The 19,045-nt window shown below is 49.1% G+C and overlaps 1 protein-coding gene and 1 long non-coding RNA gene across 2 annotated transcripts in view; one reads left to right on the top strand and one right to left on the bottom strand.

Moving 5' to 3' along the window:
• Nucleotides 1-851: 851 nt before the first annotated feature.
• Nucleotides 852-19,045, bottom strand: part of TNN (tenascin N) — a 54,831-nt gene continuing 36,637 nt past the window's right edge. Inside the window, exons 16-21 of the mRNA XM_042976039.1 lie at nucleotides 18,092-18,224; nucleotides 17,514-17,665; nucleotides 11,470-11,566; nucleotides 10,403-10,570; nucleotides 3,994-4,157; nucleotides 852-1,727 (exon numbers count right to left, since the gene is read on the bottom strand). Of these exons, the coding sequence (XP_042831973.1) occupies nucleotides 1,587-1,727; nucleotides 3,994-4,157; nucleotides 10,403-10,570; nucleotides 11,470-11,566; nucleotides 17,514-17,665; nucleotides 18,092-18,224 (855 nt within the window). The 3' untranslated portion in view covers nucleotides 852-1,586. The remainder of the gene's footprint in view (nucleotides 1,728-3,993; nucleotides 4,158-10,402; nucleotides 10,571-11,469; nucleotides 11,567-17,513; nucleotides 17,666-18,091; nucleotides 18,225-19,045) is intronic.
• On the top strand, nucleotides 11,560-18,739 carry LOC122235813. Its single transcript, XR_006213871.1, has 2 exons — nucleotides 11,560-11,855; nucleotides 18,350-18,739. It is a non-coding gene; the product is annotated as an uncharacterized LOC122235813 (long non-coding RNA).

Raw genomic sequence — 19,045 nt, 5'->3', positions numbered from 1 at the left:
CAACAGGGCTCCGTCAGCTTTTGTGGAATCAATGAGAGTGAACGAATGAATGACAGTCCACACGCCGTCTGGCTTGCTCACCTCTGTGTCTCACCTGTGTCCCCCTCCCCCCCCCCCAGGGCACAGCACACACCCTGGCGAGAAGCAGGCAGACACACACTCTCACCGAATTCCTGTTTAGACTGCCCTCACCAGATCTAGCAGCACTGCGGCACGGTGCGTATGGGGGGGCGCGGGCGGTGCTGAAAGCCTACAAGGGGGACATAACCCGTTTGGGGAATACAGCTTGGCCTTCGGCCGGAGGTTAAAGCCTGGACAGCCTGAGGCAGTGAACAACTCCCCGGGCCTGGGGCGGCGCTGAAGCTTTTAGGGCACATGCCTCCGCTCCCACTCATCTCATCTCTCCGGGTTCCAAATACCACGATTCGCCGTCTCGCAAGTATGAAACGGCAGGCCGACCGCATTCCGTGTGATGCACAAGTTGTACCTTCACATGCACTTGGGTTGAATTTAGAATTCAAGCGCACTGACGTGAGTTAAATAACACAAGGCAAATTTTTTAAAAACCAGGTGTTGTTTTTTTTTCTTGAATCAGAATGTAAGTTACTTTTAATAATGATCACTGACTTCACTACGGAGAAACTTTCCAAAGGGGTAGGAAAGTAAACCCAAAGGACCCGACCTGCCAAGTGCCTGAGCAAACAAGAAGCTTCTGCTGGGCACCTTCAGAACACCCACGGGCCCAACAGTGTGGGGGCCCAGGGAAAGGGGCAGGGCTGAGGACTTGAGGGCATGAAAGAGAGTCACTGAAGAGTCTTTGGGAGGGACCAATCACCAAAAGAGTCCAGTTATTTAAAGCTGAAACGAGTGAGAATTTATTCACAACATATGCAGATCTCTGAAAGTGATTATGCAAATATGTGGGAAGGGGGAACTTGAAAAGGGGGGTAACACGGAAGCTTGGTTCCCAGACTGCTGGATACTGGTCACAACTTAGCTCGATGTGAATCAGCCTTGGTCCCTTTATTCTTTCTCCTGATCTAGCATTTTTCAAACAGGTGAAGATCTATACCTTTTTCCTCAAATCCCAGTGGTCATGGGAGGTAACAAGCATCAGACTATGTTAAGTCCCTTGGTCATCAAATAGAACCCCTCCTTGGTATGGCTTTCTAGAGAAAAGATTGTATACACACACACACACACACACACACACACACACACACACACACAACTGGGGAAGTGCTAGATGATTCTTTTCCCTTCCCCCTACTCCCCAATCCCATATATTTGCTACTGAAGACAGACTGACGAACTTGCAGTCCGGTGTTCTTTCTCATATATACTATTGTGTTGATTTGCAGGTCCCCAATACAGATGGGCAGAAATGCAGGTGACAGAGACCTGTGTGGTCTGAAGTTTGGTCACACACTTTGTCCTGAAGGTTACCCAGCCATCTCAGAAACCAGAGGCCAGGAGTATCCCTCAAATTTCCATTAACCAGTCACCACTACCCACCTTGCCCCAAGCCTACATAGCCCCAACCCTGGGCTGGTCTTGTCTCGTGTGATGACTGTTCAAATAGGCCATCAGAACATTCTCGAATTTTCTCCTAGTGTCCGCTTCTTTCTCTCCAGGACGTGCTCTCCACTGTAGCCATGAGGGCGGATTTTCAACTCCACATAAGGAATGGAGAATTCATGTCCTTTCCATGGCTCCCAGTTCACCCCCTACAGAAAGAAGAAAGAAAGAAAGAAAGAAAGAAAGAAAGAAAGAAAGAAAGAAAGAAAGAAAGACAGAAAGAAAGAAAAAAGCCAACATCAAGAAAAGGCACTAGGGAGGAGGGTGGGATGGGTTAAGGTACAAGGTACAAAGGAACGCTTCTTTGCAGGGAGGGGAGGGGAGGGGAGGACCACACCCTCTCTGCTTAGGGAAGACAGGTGGTTACTGGGGTAGTTATGATAAGGGAAGTACAGCTGAATCTAGAAACATGTGCCCTCCCTGTTGGGATGAGCACTGGGTGTTGTTGTATGGAAACTGACTTGACAAATTATATTTAATATAAAAAATTAAAAACTAATAAAAAAATAGAAACATGTGCCCTCTGCTGAAGTTAGGCTGATGACTCAGAAGCCCCCCACCACCTCCACCTGGTGGTTGGAAGGATAGGGTGTGAGGATAGGGTGTGAGCCCAGGGGGCCGGGGAGCCCGAGGCAGCAAAGCTAACACAGGGTCAACCTGGCCAGCAACAGGCACAATATCTTTGCCTCACTCTTTTCCTTTCCAAAAAATTAAAGGCAAAAATAAACATATTAATTGGCCAATCGTGTAAAATCATTTTCAATTTAAACTGTTTAGATACTAGCTCTGGGGTAACGAATAGCCTGCTGAAAACTAAATTTCATTTTATGTCTTTTGACTGGTGAGCGTAATAATATTTAATTCACTTAATAACCTTGCAACCTGGCCAATAAAGAGCCCAAGTGACCAATTTTATATATTTTAATTTGTGAGGTAAATAATAAACAAGAAGCTAAATGCCTTGCAGACTGTGAAAAGCACATTAACCAGATGAATGTCTTTTATTAGCAAATATGGGGATGGTTTAGGGCATGCTGGCTGCTCATTTCAAATATTTGATCTCTGATCACAGGCTTTCTGAGTCAGCCCACATGCTGCCACCATGATTCATGGACCCACCCTCCTTGGCCTCCCTGGGGGAACATTTCTTCTTCCCTTTGAAAAATCACACAAGGATTGGGAGCCCCCCCCCCCCCCCGGTCTGGTCAGGGCCAAAGTAATCAAACTGTACCTGGACTTGAGATGAGCTAATATTTACAGTGACACCGGTTATAAGGTAAGTTCTGGGGAGCGGTGGCTTCCTGAAGGCTAGAATAGACCCAGGGTGGGAAGTTAGAAACCCAAGGTGGGGAGGAGCTCATGGCAACAAGACGCCATTTTCAAGAAGATGTGTGGGAGCAGTCAGGAGATGCTTGGCAAGGAGTCAAGATGATGTCCACGGGTCATGGAGGTTTGAGAAATCACTGGTAGGAAAGTTTCAGAGCAAGGAAGGGGAGAGAAGCCATCAAGAACTCAGTCTGGGTGCACCTCCTGAAACGGAGAGAGAAGTTTAGCACAACACTCTGGGTAGACTCTGAGTGGCTCTGGATGAAGTGGACCCAAAAGTGGGTCAGATCAAAGACAGAAAAAACTTGTTTTCCTGGTGATCAAAGGACTTGAGGCAAATAGTTGTGGTTTCACTGGGAGAACAACTAGAAAGAATTCTGAAGTTATGAATAGAATGTTAGTCCCCACCTGCCCCCAAGGCATATGTTGAAGTCCTAACCCCCGAAGTGGTAGTCTCTGGAGGTGGGACCTTGGGGAGGTAATCAGGGTTGATGAGATCATGAGGGTGGGTCCCCCATGATGGGATTAGTGCCCTTGTAAGAAAAGGAAGAGAGATGAGAGCTCTCTCTCTCTCTCTCTCTCTCTCTCTCTCTCTCTCTCCACCATAGGAGGACACAATGAAAAGGCCACCATCCGCAAGACAGAAAGAGAGCTTTCACCAGGAACCGAATCTGCTAGCAGGTAACTTGATCGTGGACTTCCTACCCTCCAGAACTGAGAAACAAATGTGTCTCGTTCCAGCCACCCAGCCCATGGTATTTTGTTACGAAGACAGTGTCCATGGGTGGCCCAGAAACAGATGGTGCATAATCCATGTCACCTGTCTCTGTCCAGCAGTGGGCAGCCTGAGCTCCCACCCACCTACACTAAGTTTGCAGCTCTGGTAGGAATGCAGAGTGGGGAAGGGCTGCAGCGGGTGGGCAGGGGAGGCCTTGACCTCCAGGCCATAGAGCCTGGAGAACAAGCCCCACTGCCCCGACTGGGAGCATCAGAAGGAGAGAGGTAGCCAAACCAGCGTGGAGAGTGTCACTTTGGGAACGCAAAGCTTTGGGCAGAGCTTGGAACAAAAAAAGTGCACCTGTCGCCTACCTCACTGTGTTTGGTCTCCCCGTATCTGCCGTTGGGGTTGGCCAAGTGGCAGTTCTTATACCACCAGCCACCATGATGTGTCAGGGCACAGTTGCTGAGGGCAATATCGTTGTCTCTGTCAAAAGTTGTAAACTTCCATCCGTTGTGGTAAGTAAGAGCATCCCCTGCAGGAGAGGAGAGATGAGGGGTGAACGTTGAAGTTCGGCCGCTGAGATGGTGATGGAACTCTGGGCTCAGCAGGACAATCTCTGGGCATGAAAACGCCAAAGATCTGGCCATTTATGTCACAAGTAAATCACTCGTCTCTGAAAACGGCCAAGGTGAGGACATGATACAGATGAAGAGATTCTCCTTCCTGGCCTGTCACCCAAACTTCAGGCCTGTTTCTCCAATAGCTTCCAACAGCTTGCTCCCCTCCAGCATTTTCACTCAGAGGCTACACAGTCATGTAAAATAACCAAACATCTGAAACCAAACTCGTCGGCTCTCCTCCCAGCACCTGACCACCCCTCTCCCATATTCCCTGCCCTCACTCAGCCATCCTCTTAGCCACCCCAGCCTCGAACTCCGAGCCACATTTGCCAATCCCATGTACCCCTCTATGGAGCCCTTCTTCCTGAGGATCACTCACAGATGGCCTCACTCCCGGGGCTGCCACACGGCCTGCTCTCCTCTCCTCGGGCCTGCATCAACACGACAACCCTCCCGGCCTCCTGAAGCATAAGTGTCCACTTTCATGCTCTCAGGTCAATGTCCTTCCCACCACCCACCACAGGGAAGGAGCCGCTCCTCCTTGCTTTGCTTTGCAGCCTGTAATTTGGCTTGTACCCTTCGCACCATCTCTTGGCCCGCTGTCCCCACAGGCACACACGGCTTGTGCAGCAGACAGGTCTGCCCTCCATGCCTCTGCCCTCCCCGGTCCAACTCCTAAACGCCCCTCAAAGCCCAGCTGGACCCCACTCCTGAGGAAGGGTCGGTCTCCTTAATAATCCTCCCACACCCCCTCCCAGCACACACTCCCGAGTTTCCCAGGCCCTCCTGGCACATATATACAGTTCAGTGCTTCATTACATCCTGTCTGGAAATCCGCTTGAATCATCTGACTTGTATTTCTACCATTTCCCCCAAGTACGTATCATCTTTGTATCAGTTTACTTCCTAATTCAGCTCATAAAAGGTGACAAAGGCCTGAATCAATCCTAAGTTGTGTTCTTATCATAACAACACTTAGGTTTTCATCTGACCCCTGAGCTACCGACCACCTTCACATCCGTATCCTCCCCCTCTGTCCCCAGGACAGCCTACAAGGTGGGCCAGGCGGCCGGCGGTCCCGTGAGGAGACAGACTCACAGAGGTTAGACTCTGGGGACTTGTCAAGGTCCCACTGTCCCCAGATAGTAGGGCCGGGACTCAAACCTCAGTCCTCAGATTCCCAGTCCAGGGTCCTCCCTGACATACCAACTTGCCTGCGGCTGCCTTATTTCAATAGAGAACTTTAATTAATTACACGAACCAGAGCAGGCCATCTCTGGTTCTCCCGGTGTGGCCCCTGGACCAGCAGCATCAGCAGCACCTGGGAATTTGTTAGGAAGGCACATTCTCAGCTCCACCCCCACCCCGGATCCACAGAACCAGAAACTCCGAGGTAGTACCCGCCTGCAGTCTGCATTTTAACAAGCTCTTCTGAGGACAACCAGCCCTTCAGAACGCCAGTCTGCAACTTCCTTCATTTATTCAGGAACCATGAGAACACCTGCCGGGCCCAGCACCACGCTCGGCTCTGGGAAAACAGATGGAGGAGGTCCCCGCCCTCAAGAACTTAGTTGGGGGAGGAAGGGGGCAGATGTATGTAAAGAGTTAACAACACATTATGAAAAGGGAAGGTCCCAGATTGTCCCAGATTGTCCGTCTGACTTTGCAGCTCGAACAATGGCTCCTTGATGGCTTCCCCAGCGAAAGCAGGGGAGCGAGAGCAGGGGACACAGGCCATTCCTGCTAAGACAGCTGAAGGGCCCCTGCCCCCAAGAGTTTCCTCCAACTGAGGAAAGGCATGTAGTCGCTGGATTCGTACACATCTCTCTCCCCTTCAGCTCTCTTGCAGACAGTTAACTACAGCTTAAAATAACACGCGATGGCTCCCTTGGTGACACTCTTTTAATGAGCTCAGCTTACCGAACGCGCGTCTAAAGTTCCCAGAGCTGTTTCCTAAGAATCTGTGTGGAGGCTGTTTCTTAACGATTTGTTCACAGTTATCGAACCTTAGGCACTGGGATCAAGGAAAGCGAAGCAGGTTTCGGACTAAGTGTGGCAGTTTATTCCATGGTGGATTTGCTCCCTTCCAGAAAATGAAGCCATGCTGATGTTCAGAGCATAGACAGCGAGGATAGTCATGAATCAAGAAATTGCTTTGCTCTGGTCGTCAGGCCCCAGCCAACACGGTGTTCTGATCTATTAAGCTTATCTCCCTAAGTAAGATAAAGTAGAAAAGCCAGTGGTCGTCAGACCCTCTCTCTTCTATCAGAGTTTGAGGAGAAAACATTGGATGAGAAATAAGCAGCCTTAACTTCTAGTATAATGGCTTTGGGTGGGCGGCTGGCTCCCCTCAGGAGGTGCGTGTGGGGTTGGTGGTGACCCCATAAGAGCCCTGGGTGGGGCCGCTGAGCTGGTTATCACCCATCTTGTCAAAACATCACTCCAAGATCAGCTCTCCTCCTGCACCTCCTGAGTCGGGAAGGATGACCCAGGCAGCTGAGCCACCTCAGACCCCAAGAAGCCATCGACATCACATCCCTTGTAAGTCACACAAGACTGTCTGGACCTTGAACCCTGGGAACAGGAACGGGCCCGTGGAAGTGGATGTGTGCCATTTCTAGCTTTCCCTTGTGTCCACAAACCCAACACTTGTTTCCCCTTTAAGTACCAGTATTTAAGGGGCGCGTGGGTGGCTCAGTCAGTTAAGTGTCTGACATTGGCTCAGGTCACCATCTCACGGTTCATGGGTTCGAGCCCTGCACTGGGCTCTGTGCTGACAGCTCAGAGCCTGGAGCCTGCTTCGGATTCTGTGTCTCCTTCTCTCTCTTCCCCTCGTCCATTCACACTCTCTCTTTCTCTCAAAAATAAATAAACAGTTAAAAAAATTCTAAGTACCAGTGTTAAAGAATCTGTTTCAAAGCAAGAAAGGCACTGGCATTTGTGTAGAACAATTCCTCACCGTGGACAGTCAGCATCCCTGGCCCGGGCCCACTGAATGCTGGTGGCGTTCCTTAGCCACGCTTCCAAGTGCCCCCAGGGCGTGAACCCATCCCTGGTTGGACATCCCCTAGTCTCGTGTCGATGGGATTGAACCCAGCTGTAAATGATGGGTCAGCCCATAGAAGTCGCTCTGTGCCACTCCAAATGTCTGTGTTTTCACCATCACCTCTCCAGAGATGAACAGCGTCTTATAGGCAGAGCTCATTAGATGTCCTCCCTGCCCTGCTCCAAGATCCAGAATCGGAAACTATATTCACCTGGCACTTCCTTGCTGGGCTCTCCTTCACGGGGGAATAATGGGCTCTCTGACAGGACTTCAGGGAAGCAGAAGCCGGGGGCCCACCTGCACAGTGTGAGTCAGCGTGGTCCTGACTGACACATTTCCCCCAGGGTCCCACATGCCCAATCCTAATCAGAGCTCCAATGGGGACAGCCAGCACGTGCACAGAGACATCAAACCCTTCACCTTCTATTTGAGTGCTACGTCCTCTAAACAGCACCTCATCATTTAGGATGTGAGTGGTCAGAAGCTTCCTAAATTTCAAAACTCTCCTGGGGACAAATCAGCCTATACAAGGAAAGCTAAAACTCCACTAAGCCCACCACTCAATTTCAGAGTGTCCAAGTAGGAACGGCATGTATGGGGAGACCAGAGTGCTGCCAAAATGTGGTGTGATCTGAAAGTCTCCCGAGGCCTCCTATTAGAAAAGGCATCTTCCGCTGACCAGCACTGTGGGTCTGAACAACCTCAGAATGGCAATTATCCCCTAATCACACTTAAAATGCAAATAGAGTCCCTGGGAGGAGGATCACGTTAATTCACGAATATATTGACTCCTTTTCACTCCTTTCCCCATTAGCATCAGTTCATTTCCCGGTGATTTTAGGGCAGGCGTCAGAAAAGGTCTACGAGTGCGGTAGAAGAGAGGAGAATGGGCAGCCCTCGTGGGCAGGCCTGAGTGATGTCCCCAGTTGGGCGCTGGGGGCACTGGGATTCCGGGAGAGATGTAGGAACTCTGCAACTTGTCCAAGGAAGATCCCATGAATGGAGTCTCGGGAGGCTGGGAATCTTTAGCCCGAGAAAGGCAGACCGACTTGATCTCCACGGCCAGTAGTGAACGGCAAGAAGAAGGAAGACCAGCTATCCTCCATGTGGACTGAGCAGGGCAGGAGGGGCCCGAGGGGTCTCAGGGAGCCTGTGATGTGTGCACCCCTCACACCTAATGGTTGGAGATCCAGGAATGAGCCATCAGCAATGTGGTCTGATTTCATCCAGAACTGGGGAAAAGGTAGGCAGAGTGCTGAGTGGTCAAAACAGCATCTCTCCATCCACCCCCCCCCCCACCCCGATTCGGTTTTATCGTCACAACCCCAGGAAGGTCCATCTGTGTTTCCCAACTATTTTAACTGCCTCGTTCCTATGCCTGGCTTTCACGTTTCGTACTGTACTGTGAGCAGATGAAGTGCAGCGTACCCAACATCCAGAAACTGTATAGCAAGTAGAAAAGGGTTGCCCAGCCTGTTTCACCTATGGAGACCCCAGACCCCCAGAGAGAAGTGACAGCTCTTCCAGCAATGGTCCATTTTTTCTTCAAGGATTTTCCCTGAAACACTGCACTTATCTTTGCACGCTCCCCCCACCCACCCCTCGGAACGCTTGAACAATTCTGCCGTGTCTGTCACCCAAACTCTTCATGCGCTAGTAGGTGCCTACCCCTCCCTCTTTGTCTCCTCCCACGTCCCCATGTCAGCAGACCCACCCCTTCACCGGCCCCTGTGCAAACTCCCTGGGTCTCGGGGACTATCCTCTACACCATGAGACATCCATAACATCGCACTGAAAGATCTTGCTAGCAACATCACATTTTAGCAAATGCAAAATTCTTGTGATTAAAAAAAAACAATTAAATTATAAGACCTAAAAGTAACTTTGCATTAGCTACTGGCCACTTTGGATCACACTCCAGAGGCATCTATTCACAGTCCTCCACCGTTAGGGGGTTCCTGAGTGGCCTCAGGCTTCAAGGGCACACCCCAGTACCCTTGCTTCTGCTCGGTCCTTGCTCACCATGGACTCCCCCGCACCGGGGAGCCCTTCTTTGTTTCCCATCTAAGTCCCACCCTCTCAGACCCAGCTCCTGCCTCCTGCCCTGGGGAAAGCTCCCTTCAACAGCCTCAGTGTACCCACCTTGTCCCATCCTGTAGGTCCTTATTCTCCTCACCACTAGGTGACACTTTGCAAAAGTTACTTTACATTATTACTTATCTATTTACATGACCGTCTAAGGGGACCAACCAGGTCCTATACAGTCAGTGGATCCGGCTGGTAACACATTCCTACAGAGTCACACCAAAGTCAAAAACGTGCAAAATCAAACGACTTGTTAGGGAATTTTAAAAAACTATAAATGTAAGTTTAAAATATATTAAAATAACCACCATCTTCCCCTCTTAAATAGAAAACTCAACAGTAAAATCCCAGTATTTCAGTCATGTTGCTTATGCTGTTCTCTTCTTTCACAACCGACCACACCATCGACTGGCTTGCATCCAATGAGCAGCTAATCAAGGTTAGAGATTCCCTGCTTTCGGCTGAACTGCTAATTTCTGGGTTGTCACAGTTCTATGAGGTTAATGAGACCTTCCTTCTTCTTGTTTGAATCAGCCCTGTCATTTCTCTCTTTACTTATGGTAAAGTGCTGCAAAATATTCAAATAACACACACACACACACACACACACACACACACACACACACACACATTCTTCTGTGCAAGGACAGCAGCCATACCGCTGAAGCCCAGTGCAAGGGGGGCAGGCACCATGGATCACTCAGGATGCAGGTTCATTGGCCGATGCACAGCAGCCTGAACCAGGGGAGCGTAAGAGGAGGGTTTTTACTGGTGGGGGGATCAATGTGTAATGTACAAAATTCCCAACTTTCAGATGGTCAAGGATTGCTTTAACATACCTGTTTACTGCTCACCCCCTGTAGGGTCATCATGCCTGAGGGGCCTCGATCATCAATGATCAATGAGGACAAGTCGCCTTCACAGAGCAGTATCGCATCCCCCAGATCCATGGCCGGTGGCAAACCGATCCTCAGACCCACGGGCTCGAGCCCGAGACCCTGGCAGGGGGGAGATGTGTTTGCTTACCGGCCGTGCCTCTGTATTTCCCGACTGAGAGCTTGTACCGCTCCTTGCTGGAGGCCACCTGGAAGAAATCATACACGGCATAGGCGGACTCGTTGGCTGTCTGTAGGTCCACTCTCACCTCATACCGGGTGGCAGTGCCAGTGGTGAGGTTGTGCAGCTGGTCGAGTCCTAAAAATAAAGCAGGCAATCCCAATAACCAATCAACCTTCGTGTGCAAGTGCCCGCCTACCAGCAGCTGAGATGTTCGGCACCAAAAGTCACCTTAGCCGTCACCACCTCTGCTAATGGGCACTTCCTCACGCTATCTCTTTTGGGGGACCCATTTTCTCATCCTATTATCTCTCTGGCACAGCCGTATTAACGAGTGTGGAAACCACGTCCTGTGAGAAAGAGCGGTGGAGGGTAATCACGTGGTGAACCTGCCCCCTCACTCCTTCTCTCTAAAGTAGATGCACTTCTACTTATCATCCCCTTATCTCACCAAGCAGAAGAGGGCATCAGATGCCACCGTAAGGTCTCTGGAGGAATTTTGCACCAAGAGAACCACATCATCATCTACTCTACCTGACACCGGGTCTCCAGATTATGATTTTTTCATTCTCCATTTCCCAGTGGGTGCTTTTGGCTAGTTCACTCTCTATAAGAATCTGCTCCAGAAAAGAGCAGAAGGGAAAGGGAAAAAACAATCCCCATAATGATGGGCATTACTAGTAGAATTTCAGGGACTACTGGTATGACCTCCCAATAATAGCCCAGAATCCCAATCGGTCAACTATTTTTCTACTATGGTTTCTAAGATGTGCAGGCTCCAGGCAGATCCTGTGGAGCTCAGATACAGCATAAAGACCACCTGTGACAGCCACACCCTCTCACAATCCCAGCACATGAGAACCTTCCTAGCAACATGTCCCCACCAACACCTTGGTGGGTAGGTTCCTCAGGGTATCCTGTCCCTGTCACTGAGACATCTTCCTGAATGTGGGGAGCCTTCACAAGCCACCCAAGCAGCTTTTGAAGGGAGATGTCCCTTCCACAGCACAGCCCTTCCGGAATCTCAGAGTTCATACCAAGCCAGAACTCCTTCATGGGGTCCCCAAAGCCTTCCACGTAGGTCCGCCAGCGCTTGAAGAAATCCAGCTGTCCAGTGTTGCGCCTTTGGAAGACCTGCAAAGGGAGATGGACCTTTCACTCTGACGCACTTGGACAGATGTCACTGAGCGAAGGAGGGCAGCAGCTTGGACTGGGGCTGCCCCGAGGTCAGACAGAAGCAGAGAGAAGGTCACACTGACGGATGTGGTGACAGATTGAAAGTGGAGCTGAAAGAGAAGTCAGGAGTGATTCTTGTGGTTTGGGCTTGCGGCACTGGGTGGCTGTTCACTCAGCTATTGGCGGAGATGGGGGCTCTGAGAGAAGACAGGTTCTGCGGGTGCATCACGAGCTCACTTGGGACAAGGTAAGTGAGGGTCACCCCCAAGGTGCCCTGGCGAATGGGGAGGCCATAGTGGCAGATGAGTGAAGGACTAGGGTTCTGAAGAGAGATCTAGGCCAGACTTACAAAGGTAAGCATGTGTCTCAGATGATGCTAAGTGCCCACCAAGACCCATTTCACTTTCCTCTCCCCAGAAACACAGGGAAGCTTCCTTCTCCAGGCTCCCTTGCAGTTAAGCTGGAGCCATGTGACTCATTCTAGCCAAAGGACCGTAAGTGGGAGTGCAGGAGGCCAGGAGGGCTCTCCATGCTCCCTCTTCCATTGCCGTGTGTCACGGGGCCTTGGTGAAGGCCACATGACCACAGAGCAGAGCCATGAGCTGGAATCAGCCTGAATCCCTGAGTCACCACTTAGAAGTGACTGCCAAACCCCCAGAAGACTGCACACATGGGAAGAAACTTTTTATGTCTCAAATCATTGGCATCTGGTGGTGGTGTTTACTGCAGCAAGGCCTGCTCTATCCTAATGAATACAGAAAGCCACGGGGACACAGATCGTAAAGTGGAGCCACTGGAGAGGATGAGATCACCTGGGAAGAAAGCGGGTACCTAAAAAGAGAAAAGGGCCTAGAATCAAGACTCGGGGACCACCAATACGCAGCAGCCAGGTGCAGAAGGGTGTGTTCATTAAGGAGAACGTTCATGAAGGACAATGAGGAAAGCATGGAACCACAAAGACCACAGAGAGAAAAGTGTGGCCGATAGTGTCAACGGCAGGTAAGCAGTCAAGGGACACGTGGCCTAAGGAACACGTCCAGAGAATTTAGTGAGACAGAAGTCGTGAGTGACTCTAGCAAAGGCTGCACTGGAGACAGACAAGGGCAGAAGCCAAAATGGAGTGGGCTGAAGAGTGAGTGGGAAGTGAGAAAATGGAGACAGACTTGGGTACTATTTCATGAAAATATGTGCTGCTTTCTCTTCAAAAACTCCTCTCTTTGGGGAAGGAAGGCAGTTCCTGTCAGAGTAAACTGGACTCGTTTATATGAAGTGAACCTGAAAAGGAGCTACAAGCTAAACACACCTGTATATGCTACGAGAAGTGATACTAATTGATGTCATTCCTCGTGACCTTGAAAGACAGCCATGCTAACCGCCATCCTAGCTAACCTCAGAAATGATTCTGGAATTCTGGAAGGCTGGAATGGCATCTTTGTCTCCACCTACTTTCCTCTGTAGTCATTCGAATACAGAAGTCCCAACACAAAACCCCATCTCCCTCCTTTCCACCATGCTTCACAGTGGGTGCCTTGATGTGAAACACAATTACTTTGAATTTGGTAAGGTACACCTCCTAATATTTCTGTGTTCTTTACATTTTTTCTGGGAGGGAGGGAGAACAGAACAGGGGTCCAGCGACAGTGCTGAAATCTCCTCATGGGAGCTCACATTTAACTCCTTCTGAAGCACCAACCCACCTCTGCTGGCCCAGGAAGCCCTGAACTAGGGCATCAAATGGCGGGAGAGCCCTGGGCTCTGAGGCAGACCATGGCCACTGCCTGGCCAGGGGCTGGTGAGTCAGTCATCTCTACCACTGAGCCTCGGTCGGTCAGCTTGGTGACAAACAGGGTTAGAAGCGGGAAGGAAGTGTTTATCTCACAGGTGCTAGGAGAACTCAATGAGATGGTAAGTGTAAAAACATTCTACAACAATACCCAGGTGCTGAGCAGGACTTAGGGAACGATCGGGCCCATAATTACATACTGCATCAACACTGTTGTTCCTGTCCCCTTTTGTCCTTATTTTAGAGACTGTCACTCCTCTCTTGGCTTCCTTCATTTCTTTACTTACTGACCCACTTGTGTAACTACCATTTACTGAGCATTTTGTTAAGGGCTGGATACAGGGCGAGTATATATGATGCCATTATACGGATGTGAAAGTTCAGAAAAGCAATTAGCCAGATTAAATAATAATCAGCTTATTATGTAATGGCTGATGCAAGGATAAAACATTGATCTCATCTTTTATAAGAACGTTTGAAAATACCAGCTTTTACTGAGTCTATTTTCCAAAAATCATTTCTTAAGATTCTGGGGAGCTAACTGGTCATTTATGGTGCCTGTTCCAATACCTTCCCGGGGACCCTTCCTATACCATGGACAGTGGAATCCCAGGGCAGAAATGTTACCAATGTTTGGTTCCTTGTACACTGGGTCAAATTACATTCCCACTAACATAATTAGTTATGGTACAAGATCAGGCTCAAATTTGATTCTGTCTTCCTAGGAGAGATGCATTACAAAGGCATTCTCCAATCAATGAATAGAGTACCTAAGCATGATAGGGGTTTTTCCCACTGATATATATGTATATACACACACATACATATATGTTCAATAATGTTAATAATGTAAATAATGTTACTAATGTAAATATATATACATATATATTTAATAATGTTTCAGCTTAGTGAGGAAAACTCCAAAAAAATGGTTCTGATGCTCTCTCCATCGCCATTTAGACCCAGCTCTGCCCTTACTAGCTGTGTCCTTGGGCAACTTAGTGAACCTTGACAAGCCTCACTTTTCTAAACTATTAGATCAAGATGTTAATAGCCCATTTGTCATTCTCTTAAACTGAGGCTGTAGCAAGATCATTAATCATGATAAATCATGAAAGTGTGAAGGCCAGAGACTGGCACATACTGATACAAGTTATTATTATATCTCAATAAATGTTAGTTTGCATTTTATTGTGCCAGATTCCAAATGAACTGACCCACCATGAGCATTTGCACATCTTGATCAGGCAGCCTGACTGGACTCCCAGAGAATCTAGTCCATTCCCATTCTATGAGGTGAAAACACCTGATAATGGACTGTCTGGGATAACAAGAGCCACTCAGCAAAGAAGTCTCAAGGCGGGCAATACGTCTCAAGACAGAACTGTCACTGCACTCTAGAACTTACTCAACGTCCTGACTCAATTGGGAGAAAAAAATGAAAATCTCATTTAATTGCCTATGGAAATAGCTTCTCATGTAGTCCTTAAGACTTGCAAGATGGAGAACAAAGATGGAAATACCTGAGGCACCTAAGTGCTCCTGGATTGTCTTCATCCTGGCCTGCCTCCTGTGGTATCAGCTACCACGGGGTAGAGTTCTTCAGGCCTCTTAAACATAAGGAGTTCCTGCTGCCCCATGGAGGAAAATTTCCTTAAAAGGATTTTAGGAGCTCAATTTAAAAGAGCCACATACTGAGGTCATCTCTCAGTGGCAAAAGATCCTTGAACCCCAAATCAGGGACAACGCCAGTAAAAGATTTGGTGCAGAAGTGCTCAGGACTCCGCATGTTTTCTGGACTGTGATCGCTTTGAAGAGGGCCCTACAGAATCTCAATTCGTGTATTATCTTCAGGAGTCTGGGTCAGAACACAAGACTTGGGAGGGGGTGAAGGACCAGTATTGGTTAGAACATAGAGGGATTTTATTACTTCTGGAATTGACCTCAGTTTCCTGGTAAGGGTCCTTGGCGTGAGCAGGCCCCAGAAGGCAAGCTCCTTGAGAGCAGGGATTCACTACTGGTTCTTGAGTACATAAAACAGTGCTTGACACACAATAGGCACACAATAAGTAATTTTGGAAAAAATCTTGGGGATTCCCAGGTGGACACACCGGCAGGTATCTTTCTAGAGGTTGCCCTAGACAAACGTCTCCTTCCCGATGGGAGGCTGGCTTTCAAAAAGGCCACACTAGACAACACAAACATTCTGCCAATGGTCAGTTATGGACACAGACGCAGGATAGTGGCTTCAAGCCTGAAGAGACCCGACGCTTGCAACCGTGCTGATGAAAAGCAGCAGGGACAGCTCTATGGCTCTGCTCAGGTAGAAAACCCTCCCGTGCTACAAGGTGTTCGGTTATTTTTACAAATCAATCAGGAATTTCTCCCATCCAATCCAGTTCCTGCCTTTCAGCCATCAGATGCAGCTGTGCGGATAATAAGTTTTCTTCACTGCTGCTTAGCGGATGGTATCATTTTACCCGTGGCTGCTCAAGTGTCTTTGGTCTCCCAGGCCCCTGAGCGAACGTGTAAATGAATATAGTCTGAGCACTAGGAAATCATGCTTTCTCCTTCCCAGAGTGAGCTCCGGATGCACAGCAGGTTAAGGCCACATGCTGGTCTGGAGTGGTGAGAGCCTCTAGCTGTTCAGGCACTGGGAGAAGGGGGTGGGGGGAGAAGGAAGGATCAGATCGAAACCCTCAGAGACAGCTCATCATATAATTGGATCAGGCTGATGCAATCAAAGTAGGTGCCATGTGGTGTGAGCAGACAACGGCCGGAGGGAATAAACCTCCACACAGAAGGACCATCAGCACGTTGCCAAGTTGCCCTCTTTCAGGCTTTAGCCTTCAAAGCAAAGTCCCCAAGGCCTCACTTCTGACCTGCACAGCAGGATGCAGAGCCTGGACGAAGGGCTTCAATCCAGAGGCCCAAGGCCCAGGGAGGTCATGCATTTCCATGGCGGATGGCCTTAGAGGACCCACAGGGAAGGCCAATGATCTGGAAGGCTGGAGTCCTGAAATCTGGCCCCAACTTTTGTCATTAATTCTTATGAAGGGCCAAGATACTTCTCCTTGTGGCCTCAATTTACCTATCTATAAACTAGAAATAATAACTGCTATCACTTACTTGAAAGATTTTGTGTGAGAGTCTCGTTTATGAGAGGGCTTTGAAGAGAGTAAAATGTAAGATTATACAAACATAGAGGGCATTATTAGATGCTGATAAACCCACGAGCCCCCACAATCGTTAACCTTAGTTTAACTCAGCCTGCTCTATCCTGGCCATGAAGTACTTCAGGCTCTATTCTTTTTTTTTTTTTTTTTAATTAATTAATGTATTTTGAGAGAGAAAGTGAGAGGGGAGGGCCAAGGAGAGGGAGAGAGAGGGAGAGGGGGAGAGAGAGAGAGAGAGAGAGAGAGAGAGAGAGAGAGAGAGAATCCCAAGCACGGACCACTCTGTCAGCGTGGAGCCTGATGTGAGCCTCGAACTTACCAACCGTGAGATCATGACTTGAGCCGAAATCAAGAGTCGGAGGCTAGGGGCACCTGAGTGGCTCAGTCAATTAAGCGTCCAACTTCCGTTCAGGCCATGATCTCACAGTTCCTGAGTTTGAGCCCCACATCGGGTTCTGTGCTGACAGTTCAGAGCCTGGAACCTGCTTCGAATTGTCTCTCCCTCTCTCTCTGCCCCTCCCCAGCTCGCTCTCACTCTCTCTCTCTCTCTCTCTCTCAAAAATAAATAAACATTTAGGAAAAATTACAAAAAAAAAACAGTTGAGGGGCGCCTGGGTGGCTCAGTCGGTTGAGCGCCGACTTCGGCTCAGGTCACGATCTCGCGGTCTGTTGAGTTCGAGCCCCGCATCGGGCGTCTGTGCTGACAGCTCAGAGCCCGGAGCCTGTTTCGGATTCTGTGTCTCCCTCTCTCTGACCCTCCCCCATTCATGCTCTGTCTCTCTCTGTCTCAAAAATAAATAAAAAAAAAACAAACAAACAGTTGGAGGCTTCACTGACTGAGCCACCCAGGCGCCCCCTTCAGGCTCTATCCTTACAGCCCGGGGCAGGGGAATCGGAGAACAAAAACAAGCCACTCAGCCCCTCCGTCCCGTGGATAAAGACTCACAATCCAGCCACCTCCGTCCGTGTCCATATCACAGTACACCTGCAGGGGCCGGCTGGCATCACCATGCAGGTAGATGGTATATAGACCACTGGCAACATTGCTGTTCTGCTGAACTTGACTGCAGTCGGAAGGATGTGGAAAACGGGCACCAACTGGGAGTCAAGCAGAAAGATAGCGTCGTTAGGCGAAGGGCAAGGAAGAAGTAGGGGGGCTGGTCCCTTATTTCCAGATAATTTATTTTGTTCAGAAATTATTTCATAACCTTCTACTACTTTGCTTCTTCCGACCCTTCGCAAATATCTTATTTTTCTCATTCACCCTGCTCTCACCAAACCCTTTAAATGTAGTAGAAATAAGGTCAGGTTTACATCACTTCCTATCCTGATGCCCTCAAAATAACATTCTGTTCTGCTTCCCTCTTCAGTCTTTCTACCATGAGATCAATTTTGTTTGAACCCATAACCCTATTGCCCCGTTTCCAGAGAAATCCATCACTCTGTCCACTCGCTCCTCCTTGGACAGCTTTCTTGGCTGTCCGATGCTTGTCCTCTAACACATTCTCGTTCAGAGAACATTACCTGTGGAAAGGGTGGTAGATACACTCCTGCTCCGGCGATCACCCTTAAAGGCAACCAAGGAGACTGGGTAGGCGATGCCCTGCTCAAGGCCTTGCAACTCAAGTCTCTCGTTCCCTCTTCCAAGCTGTACCTCCTACCAAACAAAGGAGACAGTAGACAGTCACTCAGTGTGTCACCCCCAGCACCCTAGCTGTCAACGGCTTTCCCCGGTGCTAATGACAGGAGCTCTCTGAGAGCACAGTGTTTGGTTTCTTTCAGGGCTTAGTGGCGCCCAGAATATGGGTGGGTCCCAGCAGCTTTGCTGGGGGGCAGCACCATGGAGATTCAGCCCTGCTGGAGTGCTAGCACAGAACTGGCACCACAGACCGCCCTGGAGGAGCACCCACCAAGTTTCCTGGGACCCTCTGCCTCCAGGTACGTGCTGGAACACCAACTACAGCCACCAAGGCCAGTGGTGCTGGGCTGAGGAGCTAATAAGGGCGATAAAAGTGACTGCTGATAACTGTGCACCAGGGCCATTGCTGGCCTTTCAGGAAACGTCCTTCTGAACCTATCTTATTTCCTCTACAGACATAGGGCTAACTTTCCTTGAAGCACTGTCATAAGCAACCATTAAGATAATGAATAAACCAAAGTGCCCTTCCTTTCCCTCTTTGTCCCTTCTCTCTTGCCAACAAGAAAGAGGAAGAATTTTCCATTGGAACAAGCTACAAAAACTTGCTGGCCTTCAGATTCCAGGTGGGAGGGATAACTCCTGAAATAAGGTTTAATCAATCCATTCAATAAATATTTAATGAGCACGTCTTGCGTGCCAGGTTGTAAGCACGTTAGATACAATGATAGATACAACAGACAAATTGTCCTTGGAGCGAACGTTTCCTGAGAAAGACAACAGAACAAAATAACATGGGGCGGATGTGCAGCCCGCAAATACTCAATGGATAGCGAGGAGAA

This window comes from Panthera tigris, chromosome F3, assembly GCF_018350195.1.
Source record: "Panthera tigris isolate Pti1 chromosome F3, P.tigris_Pti1_mat1.1, whole genome shotgun sequence".
Taxonomy (NCBI): Eukaryota; Metazoa; Chordata; class Mammalia; order Carnivora; family Felidae; genus Panthera; species Panthera tigris.
Note: the sequence above shows the minus strand (reverse complement) of the source record. Positions and strands in the feature narration are given on the sequence as shown.